Source organism: Meriones unguiculatus, chromosome 15 (assembly GCF_030254825.1).
Source record: "Meriones unguiculatus strain TT.TT164.6M chromosome 15, Bangor_MerUng_6.1, whole genome shotgun sequence".
NCBI classification, from domain to species: Eukaryota; Metazoa; Chordata; class Mammalia; order Rodentia; family Muridae; genus Meriones; species Meriones unguiculatus.
Window position 1 is genome coordinate 1,322,717 of NC_083362.1, and position 20,750 is coordinate 1,343,466.

General features: G+C 64.0%; 3 protein-coding genes across 4 annotated transcripts; 2 read left to right on the forward strand and 1 right to left on the reverse strand.

The window, feature by feature from the left end:
* Positions 1 to 296: 296 nt before the first annotated feature.
* Positions 297 to 11,683, forward strand: Lrch4 (leucine rich repeats and calponin homology domain containing 4). Of its 2 annotated transcripts, none has more exons than XM_021650690.2 (18): positions 297 to 591; positions 4,260 to 4,404; positions 4,547 to 4,673; positions 4,848 to 4,953; positions 7,724 to 7,860; positions 7,969 to 8,081; positions 8,195 to 8,294; positions 8,524 to 8,614; positions 8,698 to 8,774; positions 8,874 to 8,935; positions 9,014 to 9,124; positions 9,215 to 9,283; positions 9,356 to 9,459; positions 9,550 to 9,633; positions 9,789 to 9,874; positions 10,027 to 10,164; positions 10,263 to 10,340; positions 10,626 to 11,683. In XM_021650690.2, the coding sequence occupies exons 1-18, from the start codon at positions 378 to 380 to the stop codon at positions 10,821 to 10,823; spliced, it is 2,040 nt and encodes a 679-aa protein (XP_021506365.1). In that variant the 5' UTR covers positions 297 to 377; the 3' UTR covers positions 10,824 to 11,683. The 2 variants fall into 2 exon arrangements, with proteins under 2 accessions (XP_021506365.1, XP_021506366.1); XM_021650691.2 differs by having other exon boundaries at positions 298 to 591; positions 11,403 to 11,683.
* A 138-nt stretch (positions 11,684 to 11,821) lies between these two features.
* Sap25 (Sin3A associated protein 25) lies at positions 11,822 to 13,311 on the forward strand. Its single transcript, XM_021650693.2, has 4 exons — positions 11,822 to 12,324; positions 12,408 to 12,701; positions 12,773 to 12,870; positions 12,950 to 13,311. The coding sequence occupies exons 2-4, from the start codon at positions 12,440 to 12,442 to the stop codon at positions 13,235 to 13,237; spliced, it is 648 nt and encodes a 215-aa protein (XP_021506368.1). The 5' UTR covers positions 11,822 to 12,324; positions 12,408 to 12,439; the 3' UTR covers positions 13,238 to 13,311.
* A 100-nt stretch (positions 13,312 to 13,411) lies between these two features.
* LOC110556773 (insulin receptor substrate 1-like) lies at positions 13,412 to 20,410 on the reverse strand. Its single transcript, XM_021650709.2, has 2 exons — positions 15,967 to 20,410; positions 13,412 to 14,908 (listed from the first exon to the last, which is right to left on the reverse strand). The coding sequence occupies exons 1-2, from the start codon at positions 16,358 to 16,360 to the stop codon at positions 13,959 to 13,961; spliced, it is 1,344 nt and encodes a 447-aa protein (XP_021506384.1). The 5' UTR covers positions 16,361 to 20,410; the 3' UTR covers positions 13,412 to 13,958.
* Positions 20,411 to 20,750: the final 340 nt, after the last annotated feature.

Sequence of the window (20,750 nt, forward strand, 5' to 3'; positions counted from 1 at the left end):
GCGGTCTCCGTCTCTCCGAGCCGCCGAAGCTGAGCGCCGTACGCCCCGCCCTCGGGGCGTCCTCATTGGCTCCCTCGCCAGCCTCGAGCGCTGTGATTGGATGTCGCTGCGCGGGGCGGGGCGGCCAGGAGCCGCGGCCGTTGGCGGGCGCGCAGCTCCTGCCCCCGCCCGTCCCTGTGGGCGGTGCCGAGCCGAGAGACTCCACCCCCTGGCGTTTCCTGATTGGCCAGTTCTAACGCGTCTCCGGCTCGCGATTGGCCCGCGGGGTTCCTGACCCTCGCTTCCTTCCTCCAGAGGAGACTACGGCGGCTCCGAGGAGGGGAGGCCGGGAAGCGGCCGGTGCCCGTCAGTCAGGCAGCGGGAGCCGCCGGGAGCGGATGGCGGCGGCGGGGCCTCTCGCCGCCGGGGGTGAGGGAGCTGCAGCGTCAGTCCCCGTGCCGGGGTCGCCTGCTCTCCCCGGGAGCCGCAGCGCAGAGCGGGCCCTGGAGGAGGCGGTGGCCACCGGGACCCTGAACCTGTCCAACCGGCGTTTGAAGCACTTCCCCCGGGGCGCGGCCCGCAGTTACGACCTGTCAGACATCACCCAGGCTGGTGAGTGGCCGGGAGGGAGAGGGGTCCGCGGCGGCCGCGACCCTCATTTGCATGGCCCCGCCCCGCGGAGCCGGCCCGCCCCTCACCTGGCCGTCGGGGCCCGCTCGCGGCCCGCTCTGGGCGAGCGCGGGGCCGCCCTGCCCGGGTTTGCACGGGGCGCACCTGTAGCGGGGCCCGCCCCTGGCCGGGTCTCCAGCCCCGGACCCGCCGAGTTCCCAAAGCAAGCCTCGGGTCAGTGCGTCCGCAGCGCTGCGCGTGTCACGCCTGTATTCGCCTCCGCCTGGCTCCTGCCCCCCGTCAGCTACCCCTTCCCAAGGATCGGCCCTGGCAGCCCCCTGCGCCGCCCACCCCAGCGCGTCCGGGTGAAAGAAGTGACTTTCCATCCATTATCCCTGTCCCCTTAATCTTCTTCCTGCCTCTGTGAGGTCACTGGAGCCTGTGACCTCATAGGAACCCTAGAATTCTCCTTTTTCCCCTCGGGGAGGAACTTGAGGCAGCTTGCTGAAAGGAAGGAAATTGTATCTTTTAGCTAGGAGTGCTGACCTCTCCTAGTCCCCGCCCTCGGGATCTCTGTAGTCACGCCCCCTCTGCCCTGGTGTGTGTGGGGGTCCCTCCAATCCTGTGCCCTCTACCCTTGTGTCTTGGTGGCCAGGCCCTGGGGCCTCCCCTGACAGGTGAGTCAGGCTTCAGCTGCTTAGGAGGCAGCCTGTGAGCTTGGGCTGGCAGCTGAGGGTGGGACCACAGCAGAGGACTGCATTCCGGGAGCCCCGCCCCAGCCTGGGCCCCCCGCAGGGCTGATCAAAGAGCGCGGTGCTCCAGCTCGGTGCTCCAGCTCGGTGCTCCAGCAGGTGCCTACCTGCCGGCACACCCGCCGCTGGCGCCCGCCCGCCCTCCCTCCCTCCCTCGAAGCTCTGGGGAGAGAGAGCTTCAGTCCCTCTTTTTAAAACTTCTTTTCCCTGTACAGATGAATGAGTCCTGGGAATGAGCGAGCCCCACCAGCCCTTCTTACCCCTCCCAGGGCCCCCCAGCCTCCAAGCGCCAGATTGACCTCAGCAGCTGTGTGACACTGGCCGTCTGTTCCCTTTCCCCTCCCCCCGGCTTGTTTTTTGACAAAGACCAAATGTTTTTCTTTACTTCCTCAGGGCTCTGTCTCAGTGAGTGGACTCTTGGGAAAACTGCAGAGCCCTCCCAGCCCCTCCCAGCTCCTCTGTCCCCACCCAGTCTCCTCCTCCAGCATTCCGGCTCAGGGTGCAGCTAGTGCACCCCCCCCCAGGTTCAAGTGTGTACTAAGGTGGGAAATCCCCAATCTCCCGAAAGCCCCTCTCAGCCTTGGTCAGGCTTGGTGCAGCCCAGGTTCTGGGCAGGTGGGTTGGGGGTTTCATTACTGTCCAGCTGCTTCTGTCTTGTCTCTCCAAACTGGGTGCTCCCAGCCTGGGAGAGAGTTCCAGTGGACCTGTCCTCCCAATCTCCTTGCCTCCCCCCCCCACTATCGCTCGGCACCCCTGCTGCTTGCTGTCCTACCGGGATGCACCCTCAGCAGAGGCCCCTGACAACCGGGGATTATGTCCCCTTGGCCTGCTGGTAGAGACCTGGTTGGGGGAGGCCAGCTTCTGGCAAAGGAGAAGTGTCGATCGTTCTCCTCAGCCCACATCCTGTGCCCCTGAACCCTGCCTCCTCCAGCCTGGGCTCCTTCCGCCCCTGACTTCTGCCCCTGTGTCCCTTACCCGGCCCAGCTTGGTCTCCATCCCCATGAATGCGTGCGCGCGCGCGCACACACACACACACACACACACACACACACACACACACTGTGAGCACAAAGCAAACAGGCAGGTGTTGGGCTTGGGCAGGAGGACCAGATGCAGGCCTCCCACCCCTCCGGAACTAGCCCTGTCTGTGCTCATGGGGCAGAGAAGAACAGTTTGCGGGCCATCAGGCTGATATCCCTTGGAAAACAGATCCTGCAGGTCACAACCCAATGGATTGTTTCTACTCTGTTTCCAATCACAAGATACATTTCCTTGGGGGAATACTCCCCACTTCTCTTCTTAGCTTTTGCTCCCTACTGAAGGAAGGCCCTCAAGCTCACAATGGCCCTGGCCTGGGGTTTCCCCGAAAAGGCCCAGAAACCCCCACAGCAGGCTGACCCGAGCAAAGACAAACACAGGCTCTGGGGGTCTGTGGTCTGTGCCTCCCCCTGGAGGAACCTAGGCCTCTGGAACTGCGGGAGTAGTGAGCCTCTGTTGAGATGAGGGTAAAGGCCTCTCTCCTTGAGGTAAATGCAAAGACTTTGACGCTGAGGCCAGCCGAGAGCAGGGAGGAAGTAGAGGCACGCTGCTGAGGGGGTGGGGGACAGCCCGGGGACAAGGGAACCCCGGTGGGAAGGACCTTGAGTCCTCTGAGAGCTCTGTTCCAGCTCCGCCCTCTGCCTTTCTCTCCTAGACTTCCTGAAGCTAGATGGTTTTCTGGAGAACTGGTCAAGCATTAGGGCTGTACTTAACCCCCAGAGCCAGGGCCTCCTTGTTCTTGCTCTCTCGACTGTGCTGAAACAGGCTGAAGCCAAGAGGAGGGGCTCTCCCGGGGAGCCCCTGAGGTTTCTGTGTTACCCTGCGACTGGCGATCACCTTACTTCAGCCTCTCTCGCTGGGGTCACAGCCAGAGGCTTCTGTGTAGACCCAGCGCATCCCGGCCAGCTCTGACCAGGCCTTTTTTCTTCTGGGTGGGGGGGTAAGTGTGCATGTGCGTGGAGGCCAGAGGGCATGTGGGGAGTGCTGGGGTCTGGACGAAGGCCCTCAGGCTGTGTGCTGTCTTCCTCGCTAGCCGCCTCCCCCGCACACTGTCTGCCTTGCAGCCCTGGCCCCCCTTCTGATCCCCACCTTTCAGCTCTCCTGACGTCTGCGAACACAGGGGCCACCGTGTTAGCGAGCCTTCCACACTGCTGGGACGGCGGGGGCAGTCCTGAGCTCTGGGGAGCTCTTCGCTTGTCTTCCTGGAGGAGGAGGCGGGATGGCGGGGGGGGGGGCAGTCCTGAGCTCTGGGGAGCTCTTCGCTTGTCTTCCTCGAGGAGGTGAGACAGCCGGGGGTTCAGTCCTGAGCTCATTCTCCTCCCTCTGCGCTCTCAGTGCCGGGCTTACGGGCACGAGCCGCCACGTAAGCTTCGGTGTGGGTTTAAAGACTGTGATTATGAGCTGTCCTTACCCTCCCAAGTCTGGTCTCCTCTCCGGTCATGCTTATAATGGGCTTCAATTTGTGGAAGAGAGCCCAGGTGTATGAACTGGCATGTGCATGCACGCACAGGCGCTTGTTCACATGTTGCACGTGTGTGCACACACCTGTGGAGGCTAGGGGTCAGTCTAAGCTTTTCTTCGGGTTCCATCCACTCTGCTTGTTTGAGAGAGTCTAGTCAGTGACCTGGCCACCGAATGGCTAGCCCCAGGACCCATTTATCCTCGCCTCTCCAGTGGTGGGCTGCAGGTGGACCCTACCACACCCACTTTGTGGGTTCTGGGGGATCGAACCTGGGGCCTCATTCATGTGACGCAGGTCTTTATCCGCTGAGTGCCTCAGCCAGCGCACGTAGGGAGCTGGGCGGCTGGGTGGGGGCGCTCAGTCCCCTCCTGCAAGGCTGGGTCTTTCCTTAGCTCCTCTTGCATCCTTCCTTCCCCCAGACTTGTCTCGGAACCGGTTTCCCGAGGTGCCCGAGGCGGCATGCCAGCTGGTGTCCCTGGAAGGCCTGAGCCTCTACCACAATTGCCTGAGATGCCTGAACCCAGCCCTGGGGAATCTCACAGCCCTCACCTACCTCAACCTCAGGTAGTGGGGCTTGGTCGGTCAGGGGCTTGGTCGGTGCGCCCCAGAGGCCCTGTACGCCCCAGTGGGCCTCCTGGGCCCTGGCCTGGGCCCGGTGCGGGTGCCCGGCGTGGGGAGTGAGCTGCTGCCCTTCTCCCACCCGCAGCCGGAATCAGCTGTCTTCACTGCCAGCCTACATCTGCCAGCTGCCCCTGCGAGTGCTGGTCGCCAGCAATAACAAGCTGGGAGCCCTGCCTCCAGACATCAGCGCCTTGGGGAGCCTGCGGCAGCTTGTGAGAGTCAGGGCGGAGGCCGGAAGAGGGGCTGCTGAGCTGGGCCCCGGGGACTTTGGGGGATAGCTAGCATAGTAGGAACCCCTCTGGGGAAGGCTTGGACGAAAGGCAAGTGGCCAGAGAGAAACGGGGGAGCGGTTTGGGCCGATGTGGCTGAGGGTCTTCTCTCTCCAGGACGTGAGCAGCAATGAGCTGCAGTCCCTTCCTGCGGAGCTGTGCAGCCTCCGCTCCCTGCGGGACCTCAATGTTCGGAGGAACCAGCTGCGAGCCCTGCCTGATGGTAAGGAAAGTGAACCGGAGGGGTTAGGGTTAGGGGTGGCGGACACGTTTGTGTGTCTGCGTCTCTGTCCGCTCGGCTGCCAGAACACACTGCCGTAGACTGGGGGGCCTCTCAGCAGCAAGAGCCTTACTCACAGTTAGGTCAGGGGCCTCGTGGTCGGGTGGCATTAGGGCCCAAACCACAATCTCAGTGTGCCCTCCTCCACAGAGGCGGGAGAGATCCCGGCTCTCTGAGCTCCGTTTTACAGGGACGCTAATCCTCTCTGGACTCTGCCCTCATGACCCGAGGTGCCACCCTAGGCCCTGCTCCTCAGTACCAGTCACTTTAAGGTTATGCCTTCAACATAGAAAATGGGGCAGGGCCAGGAACACCTAATTTGAAATAATGCTTCTGCCTTGGAGAAGTCACAGGCAAGAAACTTTTAAAAAACAACCTTGCCTTCGTTGTTGAGGGATTGTCAGTGTCTAAAGCAAACAGTAAACAGTTGTGTTAGCTCCTGACCATGGCAACCCTCTGAGGCTGGGAAGGCAGTTGTGTTTTCACATGTGTGGGAGCAGGAAAGAAGGGTAGGAGGGAGGGGTCGGCCACTGTAGAATCCTGAGGCTGGAAGGGGCCATGAAGGCCCGTCCAGCACCTCCCCCCACCCAGCACCTCCACCCCCACCCAGCACCTCCACCCCCACCCAGCACCTCCCCCCACCCAGCACCTCCACCCCCAGCACCTCCACCCCCACCCAGCACCTCCCCCCACCCAGCACCTCCCCCCACCCAGCACCTCCCCCCACCCAGCACCTCCACCCCCACCCAGCACCTCCCCCCACCCAGCACCTCCCCCCACCCAGCACCTCCCCCCCACCCAGCACCTCCCCCACCACCCAGCACCTCCACCCCCCTCAGCACCTCCTCCCGACCCAGCACCTTCCCCCCCACCCCAGCTCTCGAGCAACACTGCTCCCTTGATGCTCCTGAGCCTCCTCTGAGGACTCTGAACTGGGATGGGGTCCTGACACGAGTGCCCAGGCAACCCTGGGGGTAGCGGTGCCACACCAGCAGTGATTTCAGCCAGCGTGGTTCTGCTGTGTGAGCGTCCTGTGTTTCAGGTGGGCCCTGATAGACGTGGCTGAGCTCGGTTTAGTGGCTCATGGAAGACGGCCGGCCATTCATAGGGAGCTGCTAAAGCAGGAGGCTTGGGGCCCGCCAGGGGAGCCTGGGAAAGGCCAGCTCCCAGAGGCTGAGGCACAGCTGCCCATGGGAGCAGGCTGCACACCATAGGCAAAGGCGGGGGGGGGGCACCCATGATCTAGCACTAGAGTGAGGCAGGAAGGGTGCGAGCTTGTCACCCCTTTTCCCTGCCTCCTGCCGCCTTTTCTGCCTCTGGCCTCTGCCTCCACAGTCGGTTAAGTGTCTTAATTTTCTGTGGCTGTAACAGAAGAACTGAAGCCAAGGAATTTTGTTTTGTGGAGTTGAGACCGGGCTCACAGGCATCTGCTTGCCTCTGCCTCCCCAGTGCTGGAATTTAAGGCATGCACCACCCTGGCTGGCTGGAATTTTGTTTTTGGAGAAATGGTGTCTTGTAGTTCAGGCTGGCCTCCAGCTCAGCCGAGAATGGCCTTGACCCCCTGCTTCTCCTGCCTTTCCTTCTGGAGTGCGGAGTTGGGGGATTGCAGGCGTGTGCACTGTGTGGGGCTGCGTGCTTAGAGCCTCAGGAATCTCCTCGTCAGCCCTCACCGGCTGAGCTGTATGCCCAGCACCTCTTTTTTGTTTGTTTGTTTTACTGTTTTTGGAGACAGAGTTTCACTCTGTAGCCCTGGCTGTCCTGGACTTGCTTTGTAGACAGGCTGGCCCGGAACTCACAGAGATTCGCCTGCCTCTGTCTCCCGAGTCTGGGGTCATAGGTGTGCACCACCGTGCCGGCTCCCAGCACTGCTCTTTTGTCGGTAGTGTCAGAGCCTCACTCTATCCCAGGCTGGCCTTTAACTCCTTTTGCCTGGGCCTCCGTGCTGGAGTTCTAAGTGGGAGCTAGCACGTGAGGCTTGAGGACCAAGTAACGTAGTTTTTTCATATCTGTTAATTTATTGTATGTACACATCTGTGTGTGCAAGTCTCACATGTCTGGTGACCGCACGTCAGTGCAGAGCTAAAGAAAAGCTTTGTAATAAGCCGCTTCCTCAGTGGTGCAGTAACCTATGCATCCACTGTGGAAGAGTGCATTCGTGTAGCCAGAGACCAGTGATCCGGTTCCTTTCTGAGGCCCCACCTCAGAGCACCGTTACCGGGGACTTGGTGATGAAGTATATTCCATCTGAAATCTAGGCAGAGCAGTAGGGGTACAAATACGGGGAGCTTTGCCCGGGCCATAACAGATCCAAGCAGAATGCTTTTGAGTGCAGGGGAACAAGAATTCAAGACCCTGCGGTGTGTGGAGCGTCCATAGACGGGGTAAAGCTTGAGAGACAAGAGCTGGAAGATGGGCTTTCAAACTGATTGTGGTTCTGGAGGCTGGCCCTGAACTGTCTGCTTTCCGGGCTGTGCGGGATGAGAGGCTTTTGAGTACAAGTGTGGTTGGTTTGTGACTTGTGCTGTGCGCTTGAGTTTGTAGGATGGGTTCAAGGTGGGGGTGGCGGGAGAGGAGCACACGTAGGGCTGAGTGGGGAGTGATGGAGCCAGCCAGGGTTGAGGGCTGTGATGGAGATAGGGCTGGCTCGTGGTCAGAGCCCAGGGCGAGGCTGCAGGCCTGGGCTTCTCCTGACTGTCCTCTTGCTCGACCCTAGAGCTGGGGGACCTTCCTCTGGTCCGCCTGGATTTCTCCTGTAACAGTGTCTCCCGAATCCCGGTCTCCTTCTGCCGCCTCAGGCACCTGCAGGTCATTCTGCTGGATAGCAACCCCCTGCAGAGCCCCCCTGCGCAGGTGAGGGGCCGCCTGGGTGACCTTAGGACAGGGTGCTGTTCTGGAATGTGGGGGGGTGTCCAGTGGGCTTGGAGGGCCACCTCATTCTTGGACGTGCTCCTTCTGTAGATCTGCCTGAAGGGGAAGCTTCACATCTTCAAGTATTTAATGACGGAGGCTGGCCGGCGGGGAGCTGCCCTCGGGGACCTGGTCCCTTCCCGCCCCCCAAGTTTTAGTCCCTGGTAAGGGCCAGGGGAAGGAATCCCTTTCTTGGGACAGCGAACTCCCCTGGATTCCCGTGGGAGGGTAGGGGCGCTGCCAGCATGGGGCTGATCGGGTCTCCTGGTTGTCCCAGCCCTGCTGAAGATTTATTTCCCGGACGTCGATATGATGGCGGCCTGGACTCAGGCTTCCACAGCGTTGACAGTGGCAGCAAGAGGTGGTCAGGAAATGAGGTAAGGACCGTTGGAAGGACATTTGGGATGTCGCCGCTGGGAGGGAAACTTGGTCCTAGGGACCTTGTACCTAATATGCTGGCATCTCAGTGAGAGGTCGTAGCCGGGGCGTCTCCCCCCACGATGCCCAAGAGGCCAGCTCTCTACTAGTCTCAGGCTGGAGGCCTGGACCCATGTGGTTCTCAGCCCTGCAGGGAGCCCATGTCCCATCAGCCTCTCTGCCTTAAAGTCCACAGATGATTTTTCAGAGCTGTCGTTCCGCATCTCAGAGCTGGCACGGGAGCCCCGGGGGCCTCGACACCTTAGGGAAGATGGCTCTGGTGAGCAAGGGAGTCAGCCCAGGTAGTGATGGGTGAGTGTGGGCCAGAAGTCCCTCCTGCCCGCTGACACACCCTGGCCGCAGGTGATGGAGACCTGGAGCAGATCGACTTTATCGACAGCCACGTTCCTGGGGACGAGGACGAGCAAAGTGCAGCCAAGGTGGGGCCCAGTTTGGCTCTGTCCAGGTGAAGGGTTGCTGAGGGGGAGTCAGTGCAAACTGGGGGCCAGGCCTGTCTTCAGCCTCTGCTCTCTCCTCAGGAGCAGCTGCCTTCTGAGTTAAGCCTTGTGGCAGGGGATGTGGGGAAAGCGCCAAGCAGCAGGTACACAATCCCCAACACCGCCGTTGCCCCTGGGGCCCTCCTTCCCCTGACCGGGCTCTCTTGTCCTGTCTTCTCCAGACGGGAGGAGCCTGCAGGGGAGGAGAGGCGGCGCCCTGACACTCTGCAGCTGTGGCAGGAGCGGGAGCGGCAGCAGCAGAGTGTGGCGTGGGGATGCCCCAGGAAGGACAGGTGAGAGCCCAGGCCGGGCGGGCTGGTGCAGACCCCTCGTGCCGCACTGCATGTGTGGCCCGACTGCCCAGCGCACTCCTCCTCTTCCAGCGTCCTCAAGCGGGGGAGCAGGGCTGCCAGCTCCGGTGCTTCAGCCCCATCCACCCAGGCTGCCTGTAGGTAGGTGTACCCGGCGCCCCGCCCCCCGGGCCGGCCTCGGAGCCTTCTCTGAGTCCCTCCTTTCCTCCTCAGTGGCCCACCGAAGTCCAGTGCTACCCACGTGGGGGCTTCAGGGGGCCAGGGAGCTCCCGCCCCATCCCCCATCTCCCAGGACCCCCTTCCTGTATCTGGACCAGGTAGGACAGTGTCTTTAGATGGTGGCTTGGAGGTGGCTGGGACCTAGAGGCCTAGAAGAAGACGGCACTGAGGTGTCTCTTTCCCCCCAGTGACAGCTCCTGGTCCCAGGCCGCTGGGCTCCATTCAGAGACCAAACAGCTTCCTCTTCCGGTCCTCTTCTCAGAGCGGCTCCAGTGAGTGTCCGCCTTCCTCCCAGCACTGCTGTCAGGGCTCCTGCTCTGGGCTCGTGTCTGTCAGGGTGTTGTCACAGGCGGGCCGTATTGGCATCAGACTCTTAGAAGCTCCCGACTTTCTCGGGAAACAGCTGTTCCCGCCCCCGTTCTTGCAGGCCCTTCCTCTCCAGAGTCTGTTCTGAGACCTCGGCCGTTTCCTCAGGCTCTAGATGAGAAGGAGCTAAGGTCCCGACTTCGCCAGGTGAGCAGGCCCAGCATGGCACCTCCTCCCCGCTGCCTGCCTTAGACCCACACCCTGCAGCTCCTCCTTCCTGCCCTAGACTGGTCACTGAGGAAGGGAAGGGGTGGAGTGAGTCTCTGCTGACCCGCCTGCTCCCCTGTCTGTGCTTGCAGGTCCTCGAGGCCCGGCTGCAGCAGCCCCTGCCTGAGGACCTGGCAGAGGCTCTCGCCAACGGGGTCGTCCTCTGCCAGCTGGCCAACCAGCTGCGGCCCCGCTCCGTACCCTTCATTCACGTGCCCTCTCCTGCTGTGGTGAGCGGGAGCCCAGAAGGGGCGAGAGAGGGCATGGCGGGGTGGGACTGTGGCTTCACCTTTCTTAAATTCTTTCTTTCTCTGTCCGCCACCTTCAGCCAAAGCTCAGTGCCCTCAAGTCTCGGAAGAACGTGGAGAGTTTCTTAGAAGCCTGTCGGAAGATGGGTGTGCCTGAGGTACGGGCCCTTTGCTCTGGAGATGTTGGTTTCCGGGGCCTAGCTGACCACTGTGCATGAGGGGCGGGTTCCACCCACAGGGCCCGCGTTCCTGCAGGAAGCATGTGTCCCGGCCCTGGCCCTCACGCCTGCCCTGCTGTCCCTCCTGTCCCTGTCCTGCATGTCTGCACGTTGGTACGGCGCTGGCTGTGGTCCTTGGGGAGGGCCGGGGTGGGAAGGTCTGTGGCTTGCTGCTGCTGACGTCTGTTATTTGTCCTGTCCATCTGCCCTGCCCTCCCTTCCTAGGCTGACCTGTGCGCGCCCTCGGATCTCCTCCGGGGCACCGCCCAGGGGCTGCGGACCGTCCTCTCGGCTGTGGTCCTGGTCGGGGGCAAGGCCCCTGCCCCGGGCCAGCCGTCCTGCGGTCTGGGCGGCTTCCTGCTCTTCTACGTGGTCTCCATGCTGCTGCTCTATGTGGTCTACTCCCGGCTCCTGGGCGCGTAGGCCCGGCGCCCTCCTCCCCGCCCTCTATTTATAAGAGCTATCTGACGTGTCCTGACCGTGGTGCCTTCAGCCCCTACCAAAGACACTAGTGCCCCGCACAAACGCTGACCTCACGAGCCCCACCCTAGCCCCTCCCAGCCCTTTACCCATCCGGGAGGGATGGCAGGACCGTGGCTTTCCCTTCTCTGCTCCCTCCCCTACTGGCTGCTCCGTGGGAGCTAAATTATCTCTGTTTTGTAGAGAACTCTGTTTGTAGGGGATGTGGCCCATTCTGGGCGCTGGCTCTGTATATAAACTGTATAGACTGTCTCCTCCGCGTGTGTGTGTGTGTGTGAGCTCCTGCGTTGTCTGGCCTGGGCTCCGTGTGTGTCAGCCTGCCCGTGTAAGCCTTCCCTTGAGAAATGACAGGCCTCTCCTGCCCGTCTCCTGTGTTGCCCGCTTCTGTCATCTGCCGGCAGCTTCCGTGTGTCATTCGTTCCCAGGCGCGGGCAGTATCCGGCAGGCGCCCACACCCCCCCTCCCCTCTTAACCTTGCTCGAGGAATGCCAGGGAGAAGCTTAACCTGGCCCCTCCCCCCAGGAGTCCCTGTGCCAGCCCCACCACATCCTGGAAGAGGAGGGGGCCCCCGGCAGGGGCCTCCCTCACATCGCTGCTGTCCTCCACGCACTTCTGGAGCAGCCTTAGGGTAGAAGGTTGGTTCCCAGGGCGCCAGCCACACCGGACCTGCCCCGCCGATTAACAAGGACTTTGTGACCGCGGCCCAGTGTGGCGCTGGGCGTTGGTGCAGCCTCTGGTCTGGGTGAAGATCGGTGTGTCAGACACAATAAAGAGACGCCCAAAGGCCCATAGGTTGGCCCTCAGCTGTGTGCCTGTCTGTGAGCGCGCGAGCTTGGGGACCCGGCCCCTCCGCTGGGCAGTCCTGCGCGGTATCCCTGGGCTGGGCAGAGGGGCTGTATGGGGGCTCTGCCACCAGGGGGCGCCCTTGAGGGCCTGGCGGGAGCGGCCACGTGGCTGGACTAGCACAGGCGTCGTGGCGGCCCGCTGAGGTGGGCTAGGGCCTGGGCGCCCACGTAGTCAGGGCCGGGCAAGCTGCTCCACAGCATGTTGCCCTGGCTGGGGCCGTGGGGCACAGGGCAGGAGGAGGCGCCCGAAGAGCCGGGCCTCTCCCCAGGCAGTGCCCAGGCCTGGAGCTCCGGAGAGGAGGCGGCGGAGGAGCGAGAGGCACCTGCGGAGGGCAGGTGAGAGCTTGGGGCCAGGCGGGGCGGAGGCCGGGCGGAGGCCCGCCCGGAGCCGAGCCAGGCGCCGTTCAGCCCCCGGCCGAGGCCGTCCTGCCATGGGTAGCTCTCTCCTGGCTAAGGAAGTCGGTGTTGGGAGGGGAGATGAGCGGGGAAGCCCTGCTTCCTTCTCAGCCCACCGCCCCAGGCCCTCAGCCCGCGCCAGGCCGGAAGGAAGCCGCCGCCCCCGGGTCACCTGGCTGCCGAGCAGAGCGCAGAGGCCGCAGGTAGGCTCGCTCGCCGGGCTGGCCGGGCTCACCCCAGGCCTCGGGGTCCAGGGCCGGCCCCGATGCGTCCCCTTCCTCCGCAGGTCCTCATCCGCCCCAGGTGCCGCCCTCAAGGATGACCCCGCTGCCACGTTGGGCTCCCGGCCACCAGGCTGATGCAGGCCCTCAGCTGCTGGTGAGTGGGGGCCCCGGGGAGCCGAGGGCCCTCCGACAGCCGGGGCGCAGGACCCTGTCGGCTCCACAGGGGCCCAGCTGCGGGCCAGGCTGGCCCTTGTCCAGCCGGACACTGTACCATCCCTCCTGGCCTATGTACGACGCCTGCGGCAGGGTCCCCCCCCCGGGGCCCCCGGAAGAGGAGCAGGTGTGCGCCGATTCAGGTACTCCGGGCCCCTCAGCGCAGCCGGGAGGTCGCTGGGAGCCCCCATGCCAGCAGGCTGTCCCCCCGCAGGAGTCCCGGCTCGGAGCTGTGAAGATGTCTTCTGCCTGGACCCTCTGCTTCCCTGCGGGCAGCGTGTCCCCCTGTACCTGGCCAAGCCCCCTCAGCAGGTAGGCGCGGGCTGCCCTCCGTCTTCTCTTCTGTCCAACTCCGAGCCCTGAGGACACGCTTCCCTCCTCGTCCTCGCAGGCGGGGGGCGCGCGGAGGCTGCTGCTCCCACCTCCCATCATGTCTGCGGCCGTGCACACCTCCTCGTCCCAGGCCTGCGCCTCCACGTGGCTCAGCGAGGCCGAGGTGATCGCCCTGGCGGGGCTGCTGCGGATGAGCCAGGGGGAGGCCTCGGCCAGCCCTCTGAGCCCCGCCGGCTGCCCAGACCCCGGCTCTGTGTCTGAGGACACGGGCCCCGGTGGTGGCCAGGGCTGTTCTGGAAGCACTGACCCCTGTCTGACCCCGAGCCCCGACAACCACTGTGCGTAGTGGCCCGGCCCCCGACAAGTGCTGTCTTCACCCCAGGTTGTTCTGTTGACAATAAAGCCCCGATAGTTTGCAAACCAGGCTCTGTGCAGCGGGTGACGGGGGCATGGGATGCGGGGCGAAGGTGGTGGCCCGGGGCTCCATCACGTGGGGTGGGGAAATACAGAGACGAGACAGTGCGGTGGAGAGCGCCTTTAATGGGTTGGGTCCGCCGTGTGGGTCTGGGCCGCGCTCTAGGAAAGCAAGGGCTTGGCCAGCCCTGCCAGGCCCAGAGAAGGGTCAGGCAGCTGGGGCCTCCGGAGAGGGCGGGTCCAAGCAGCTCATCAGCATCCCTGATGCTCCTCCCGTTGCTTTGGAACCTTAGGAGTTCCACTGTGGCTTGGAAAGGCTGGCAGAACAGACACGATGGCCTCTAGCTGCCAACCTTAGGGGACAGAGAGCCGTCCAAACTGGGCTGGGTCTTCATGGTCAGGCCACAGCTAGCTTGAGGCCGATTCTGTAGGAATCCAGCTGAGAAGGCCCAAAACTTTGCAAGGTTTGGGGTTTTATTTTGGAGGATGGGGCAGAGAGAGGCTGTGTACTTTCAAAAGAGAGGGAAAAAAATCTTGAGAGAACTTCCTGAGTGTTTGTTGGGAAGGCCCAGAGAGGCAAGAGGGCGGCCGAGCGGCCCACGGCCGGTGGCCTCAGGCGGCTGCGGCAGCTGGGACAGCAGGAGCCCTTCCCTCTAGAACTTGATGCTGGCGTAGCTGTGCGCGCTGCTCCCGGGGGCTGCCCCGGGCACCTCCAGGGGCGGGACGAGGTCCAGGTCCACGTAGTTGAGGCAGCTGTCCAGAGGCCCCGGAGGAGCGCCACTCCCCGCGCAGTCCGGGATGAACATGTAGTCCGCGAGCTCGGCGGGCCTGTCCCGGAGGCTGCGGCGCGCCCCGCGGCGCCCGCGCTCGGCCCCGAGCTCGCAGCGGAAGGGCCCCGGGAGGAGCCTGCTCATGGGCACGTACTCGGCGCTGTCAGCGTCCTGGCGGGGCGGAGCGGGGCCCGGAGGCGCCATCCACATGTAGTCGCCGGCCTCCGCCCCCATGTGCACGTAGTCGTCCCGGACCCCCATGGCGAGGTAGTCGGCGCCGGGCGCCCCGCGGGAGGGCGCGGCCCCGAGGCAGTGCGGCCCCGCCCCCTCGGCCGGGGCCCGCGCCGGGGCGGCCAGCGCGGAGGCCGGGGTCTCGTACGGGGCCGGGGCGGCGGGCGCGCCGGGGGGCTGCTCCGGCGGGGGCCCGGCCTGGCCGCCCGCCGCGCCGCTGCCCAGCCGCTTCATGGCGGCCAGCACGGTCTCGTGGATGCTCTGCGCCACCACGGCGTCGGGCGCCTGCAGCCACAGCTCCCCGGGCCCGGTGGGCGCGCAGCGGCCGAGCTCCAGGAAGAAGAAGGAGTCCGCGTGGCCGCAGCGGCGCACGCTGAGCAGCGACAGGCGCAGCGCCGGCGGCGGCGACACCCGGTTGTCCCTGGAGGCCCTGCTCCCCGGCTTCCGCAGGAGGCTCAGGGCCCCGGAGCCCAGGCACAGGCGGTAGCTGCCGCTGCTCAGGCCCCGCGTGCGCCCCAGGCCCTTGGACCGCAGCGTCACAGGCCACACGTCCTGGAATGGGGCGAAGATCCAAGACGCAGAGGCCTCTTGAGGACTGAAACCTGGGGAGGATGGGCAAGTCACTGGGAGTCAGGGGGTGGCGGTCACCCTGTCCCCGCAACCAAGACACGTGAAAGCCTAAGCTTTGAACTCCCGCTGACCCGAGGGAGCCAGGCTCTGCCTCCCCACAGCCTCCTCTACCCTCCCTTGCCCTCCCCACTGCCTTCCCTGCCTTCCTCAGCCCTCCCCACCATCTCTTCTACCCTCCCCACAGCCTTCTCTACCCTCCCTTGCCCTCCCCACTGCCTTCCCTGCCTTCCTCAGCCCTCCCCACCATCTCCTCTACCCTCCCCACAGCCTTCTCTACCCTCCCCAGCCCTCCCCCGCCCTCCCCACTGTCTCCTCTACCCTTCCCCGCCCTCCCCACCGCCTGCCCGTCCCTCCCAACCTCCCCACCGCCTCCCCTACCCTCCCTGCCCTCTCCTGCCCTCCCCACCGCCTCCCCTGCTCTCCCCACTACTTCCTCTACCCTCCCCTGCCCTCCCCACAGCCTCCTGTACCCTCCCCCGTCCTCCCTTACCCTCGCCCTCTCCACCGCCTCCTCTACTCTCTCCTGCCCTCCCCACCGCCTCCCCTGCCCTCTCCTCCACCCTCCCCACCGTCTCCCCAGCCCTCCCCTGCCCTCTCCACAGCCTCCTCTACCCTCTCTTGCCCTCCCCACTGCCTTACCTGCCTTCCTCAGCCCTCCCCAGCCCTCTCCACCACCTCCTCTACCCTTCCCCGCCCACCCCTACCCTCCCCAGGCCTCCCCACCATCTCCTCTACCCTCCCCACAGCCTTCTCTACCCTCCCCAGCCCTCCCCACCGCCTGCCCTCCCCTCCCAACCCTTCCCACCGCCTCCTTTACCCTCCCTGCCCTCTCCTGCCCTCCCCACCACTTCCTCTACCCTACCTTGCCCTCTTCTGCCCTCCCCACAGCCTCCTGTACCCTCCCCCGTCCTCCCCTACCCTGGCCCTCTCCACCGCCTCCTCTACTCTCTCCTGCCCTCTCCTGCACTCCCCACCGTCTCCCCAGCCCTCCCCTACCCTCTCCCGCCCTCCCGGCTTCCCCCAGCCTCACCCATCGCGGCGGCAGCGGCAGCAGCGGCGGCGGCGCGCACCTCCAGCAGGGCGCTGTACCAGGCCTGCTGCTCCGCCTCGCTGGCCGCTGCCACGCCCAGGCTGCTGTCGCTGGTGTACAGCACGATCAGGTGGCGCTGGCGGGCGTCGGCGCGCTTGCTGATGGTGCAGGCCCCCTCCAGGCTGACGGTGCGGCGGGGCCGCGGGGGGCGGCAGCCGCCGGCCAGGAACTTCTTCTCGCTCTCGTAGCACTCCAGGCGCGGCGGGTCGGCGCGCAGCACGAAGAAGCGGCGGCGCTGCGACTTCTGCTTCCGCAGGTGGCCGCAGAGCCGCACGTCGGGCGGGCAGGGCCCCGGCAGCGGCGGGGCCGCGGGGCCCGAACCGGCGGCCGCCATGCCCGGCCGCAGGCAGGGGGCGTCCGCGGAGGGGCTGGGCGGCTCGGGCGCGTCGGGACGGGTGCGCCTGGGGTCCAGCCTAGCCGCCCCGCGCCCTCCCCAGACGCCAGGGTGCTGTGTCCCAGCGGCGACCGGGGACCCCTAGGTGTGAGGGAGCCCCCCGGCTGGCGCCCCCACCCCTTCCAGGTTAACCCTCCCGTCCGCGATCCGGAGGCCGGAGCTGGGTCCCGCGCCGCCGGGACCGAACTTCCCGGGGGGCGGGGAGCGAGGGGGCGTCTCCGCCAATCAGCTGGCGGGACCTGGGGGTGGAGGAGTGTCGCCGGGGCAGCCCGGGGCACTGGACAGCCGGAAAACTGGCCGGCGCGCGGCGGGACGCGCCTGACGGGCCTGCGGGAGGCCCGGCCTCTCCTTCCCGCCCAGAGGTGATGCTCCTGCCTCAGTTTCTGAGTTAGCCAGGGAACGCGGCTACGGAGCGCTGGACCGAGCTGACCGGTCCTCAGCGAGCCCGGGCCAGGGAAGCGGGTAGGCTGGCCCCTGGTCACCAACCGTACCCACCAGATGGCCCACACGGAAGAGGTGGTCACCTTCGTAAGAGAGCCACGGCACCAGCCACACGCGCGGTGGCTGGGGCCACCGGGTCCTGCGGCAGATGTCCCGCTGACCCTTACCTTCCTGAGGGGTTTGGAGGGTGGGGCCGTGAGTCACACGCCCGGAGTGTGCTCGCTGGCCCGTCAACCTCTGGATTCATTCCTCAGGAGCCTTCCCCTTGTTTTGGAGACGGGCTCACTGGCTTGGAACCTGTCCAGTAGGTCGGGTTCGCTGGCCAGCAAGCCCCAGGCATCTGACTCTACTTCCCCTGCGCTGGGACTACTGTTCGCCCTCCAACGCCCGGCTCTGAAAATCTTTATCAAGTGCTCTGTGCAGGCTGCCTGCGCGTGGGGGTCAGAGGACACCGGAAGCTGGTTCTCCTTCCACCTTTGCTGTTGTTTTGCTTTCGAAGGCAGGGGTTTCTCTGCGTAGACCTGGCTGTCCTAAACTCAGAGCCGCCCGCCTGTGCCTTCTGAGCACGCCTCGGGGCCCCCTTTTAATGTCGACTCCGAGGGTCACTCTCAGCCATCTGGTCTCCCCAGCCCCTCGGGTGCTCAAGGGGTCGGAAGCCGCCCAGTGCGTTCTGTCAGACAAAGCTTGGTTGGCAGATCCAGTGATCCCCCCGTGCTGTGTGGAAATCCACACGGGGAAAGCTGACAGCACAGAGAAGGCCAAGCCACGGGACGGTGGTGGGGAGGGCCCCTCGGGTAAGGGACCATCTAACAGGAAAGGAGAAGCAGGCTCAGCCTGCACAGAGGCCGATGGCCCATTTGCGATCTGGAGAGATCACTCGCAGTCATGAAGCTAGTCTTTCCCCATCCTCCTCAAGTCAGGGTTTCTTCATGGCTTTGTAGACCAGGCTGGCTCTGAGATCTGCCTGCTGCTGCCTCCCAATGCTGGGATTACAGGCCTTCAGCACCACAGCCCGCCCAGCTTGAGCTGGACGTCTTTGAGTCCCTATTCAAATGCCGCACTGAGCAGGAACCCAATACCACCAGGCACCACAGGCATGGGGTCTAGAGCCCGAGACAGGCCCGGGTGCCTCCCAGCCAGCCTGCCCCGCCCAGGGCTGAGGGGACTCTCCTTTAGTTGCTAAGCTCTGGAAGAGGCCCCCGAGGAGAATGGAATCAGTTGGGGACCAGAGTCCTCTGCGTGCACGGAAGGCTGGATGTGCTGGATGCACATGGCGGTGGCTCAGAACACCCACGTGAGGGGAGCAGTAGAGAGGCAGGACCTCCAGAAGCTCGCCGGCCTGCTGGCCTGGAGTGTGCAATGGCGAGCAAGACTCCTCAGGGGAAGCCGAGCCTTAGCCCCTCGGGACGGATCTCAAGCTCTCCAGGAAGGCCCTCTTCCTATCCTATCTCCTTCCTGTTTCCCCGAACCTGGTCATCTTGCAAACATCTGTCCTGTGAAATCACCTCTGCTATCACCTGTCCAGAGCTCCCAACACGGCTGTCACTCAGCCCTGGAGAGCTGGGTAACAGACAAAGAGGAAGCGGCCAAGGTGGGGTGTGGCTGGCTCTGCCGCCTACCAGGAAGAGCCTGGCTTACCTCAGTTACCATAGCAACAGCTCTGCTCTCCCCGATACCTGAGCATGATATTTTACAGTCTTTCCAAACCCCAGCAGTCCAGGAAGTAGCACATTCGAGGCTTCACTGGTTTGGTTGGGGCACACTTCTCTAGGAAGAATTTTGTTAGCAGGAGTAGGAATCCAGAGTGGGGCTCCTGGTGGTCCCGAGACAGGGTGTGCGTGTGCGGGTGCATGTGTTGGGGGAAAGCGGGAGACAACCAAGCTCTGTGATACACTCCCCCGACGGCCCCACCCTGTGGCTCCCAGGGAGAGAAGATTCCAGAAACTCAGCTCTGGCTTTGTCACCCCCAGAAGCTGCCAGAGACAGCCAGGCCCGAGGCTGAGCGCTGTCACCTGCAGAGCATGGCCAGGGCCTGTGCAGACAGAAGGACCTGGCCAGAAGTGTGAGAGCCAAGTGTGTTGCTCCAGCCTGTGTGTGAGCGTACGCACATGCCTGTTTAGATCTGTGGTCAGGTGATACTCAGGGAGAAAAACAGGCCGGGAAACACGTTCACCCGTTCAAGCTTCTGCAGACTAGGGAATGTTTCTGCCATTTCTGCCACTGGTCTGGAGAGGGGCTGGGTGAGGAGGGCTCCTGAGGCCCTCCTTGCTGGGACAGTGTCTTCAGCCCCAGGCTCAGCCGGGGAATGTTTGAGAGCCCTGGACAGATTCTCAGCCTGGCCAGCCAGCACTGGCCAGAAGACTGGCCAGGGTCCCTGTCGGCAGGACCAGAGAGGGATGGCCGCTAGGAGGACCTGGGCCCGGGCAGCAGGCAGGCAACAGCAAAGTCCCCGGGACGCAGCAGTGTGACCGGCACACAAGAGAAAGGACCTCACTTTAGGGCTCTTTAAAACGAAAGTGATTTGGAGCCAGTGTTCTGTGGGGCTGCAGTTGCCGTGCTCCTGGCTTCAGGCAGAATGGGGTGAAAGGGAAGGGCCAGAGCCCAGACTTCTGGTTGGAATGCTGGCCCTGCGTGCATGAAGCCAGGGCTCAATCCCCACAACTGTGTGGTGGCACACCAGAAACTCAGCCATACCTGGTCATACCGAGTCTGAGGCCAGCCTGGGCTACACAGTGAGATGGATCCTGCCTCAAAAACAGCAGCAGCAGAAAGAAAAGGGAGGGGCGGCCTGGCTTGGGGCACACACCTGGAATGTTAGCCTTTGGGAGGCTGAGGCGGCAGGCCTAAGAGCCCAGAGATAGCCTGAGCTATATAGGGAGGCTTGGTGGTGGTGGGAACAAAGCGACACCCACACAGACGGGCAGCTGGGTGGCCTCCTTTCTTCCTCCTCCCAGGAGAGGGAAGGAGGGGCTGGGCGAGGCTAGCACAGGAGGGGCTGAATCCTTTGCAAGGGAGAGCCAAGCCCGGCTTAGCAAGTAACAAGAGCTCTTTCCAGAGCAACCTATAAAGTCAAGAGACCGATAACCCAATTCCCACACCCCTCTGCCAGTCCCTGCGGACGGCCCAGAGAAATCGCCAGAATGAAGAGTTTACAGGGTCAGGAGCTCTCTGCTGTTTGGAGGGCGGGGCCTCCAGGCGCACAGGGTGAGCAGGAGGCCAAGGCCTAGGCCTTTCCCGCTGGAGGGGAGCGTTCGCACCAACAGCTCACAGACCTGGCGGCTGACACACCAGCCTCGGGAAGGAACCGCCCGCGGTGCTCGGAACACCGAGGGTGTTTACTTAGCAAGCCCACACCCCTCCTCCCGACACCTGCCTCCCAGCCCGCCCCAGGACCACAGTTCCAGCCCAGGACCCTCAGCCACTGAGGGTCCACAGTCCAGCCTCCGGCTGCGGTCAATGCCCGGCAGCCCCGGTGGAGACCGGAAGAGTCATGGCTGTCCTGCTGACTGTGTCCACTCCAGCTGGCTCGAAGCAAGACACACGGAGCCTTTTTTCTTTCAAATGCAGTCTTTTCCAGCATTACCTTCAAACAAGCTTTGGTGCAGGTATTTGGGGAGGGAGGAATGTGGAGAAAGAAAACTCCCCAGCCAACTGCAGGCCTTTCGCTGGGAAAGCCCAGGCTCTGGGGCACACGCCTGTGCGTGTTGTGGACAGCATCAGGACGCGTGGCCGCCCTCCCCCAACCCCTGGGGCTCCAGGTTTGATTAGCCAGGCACAGACAGGGGTTCCTGGATTCTGGGCAGGTGCCCCAACCCTGAGCCACACCCCAGACATTCAGTAGGGAGCTCTAGGCGGGCACCACTAACTATATCCTGAGCCCTCTTATTTT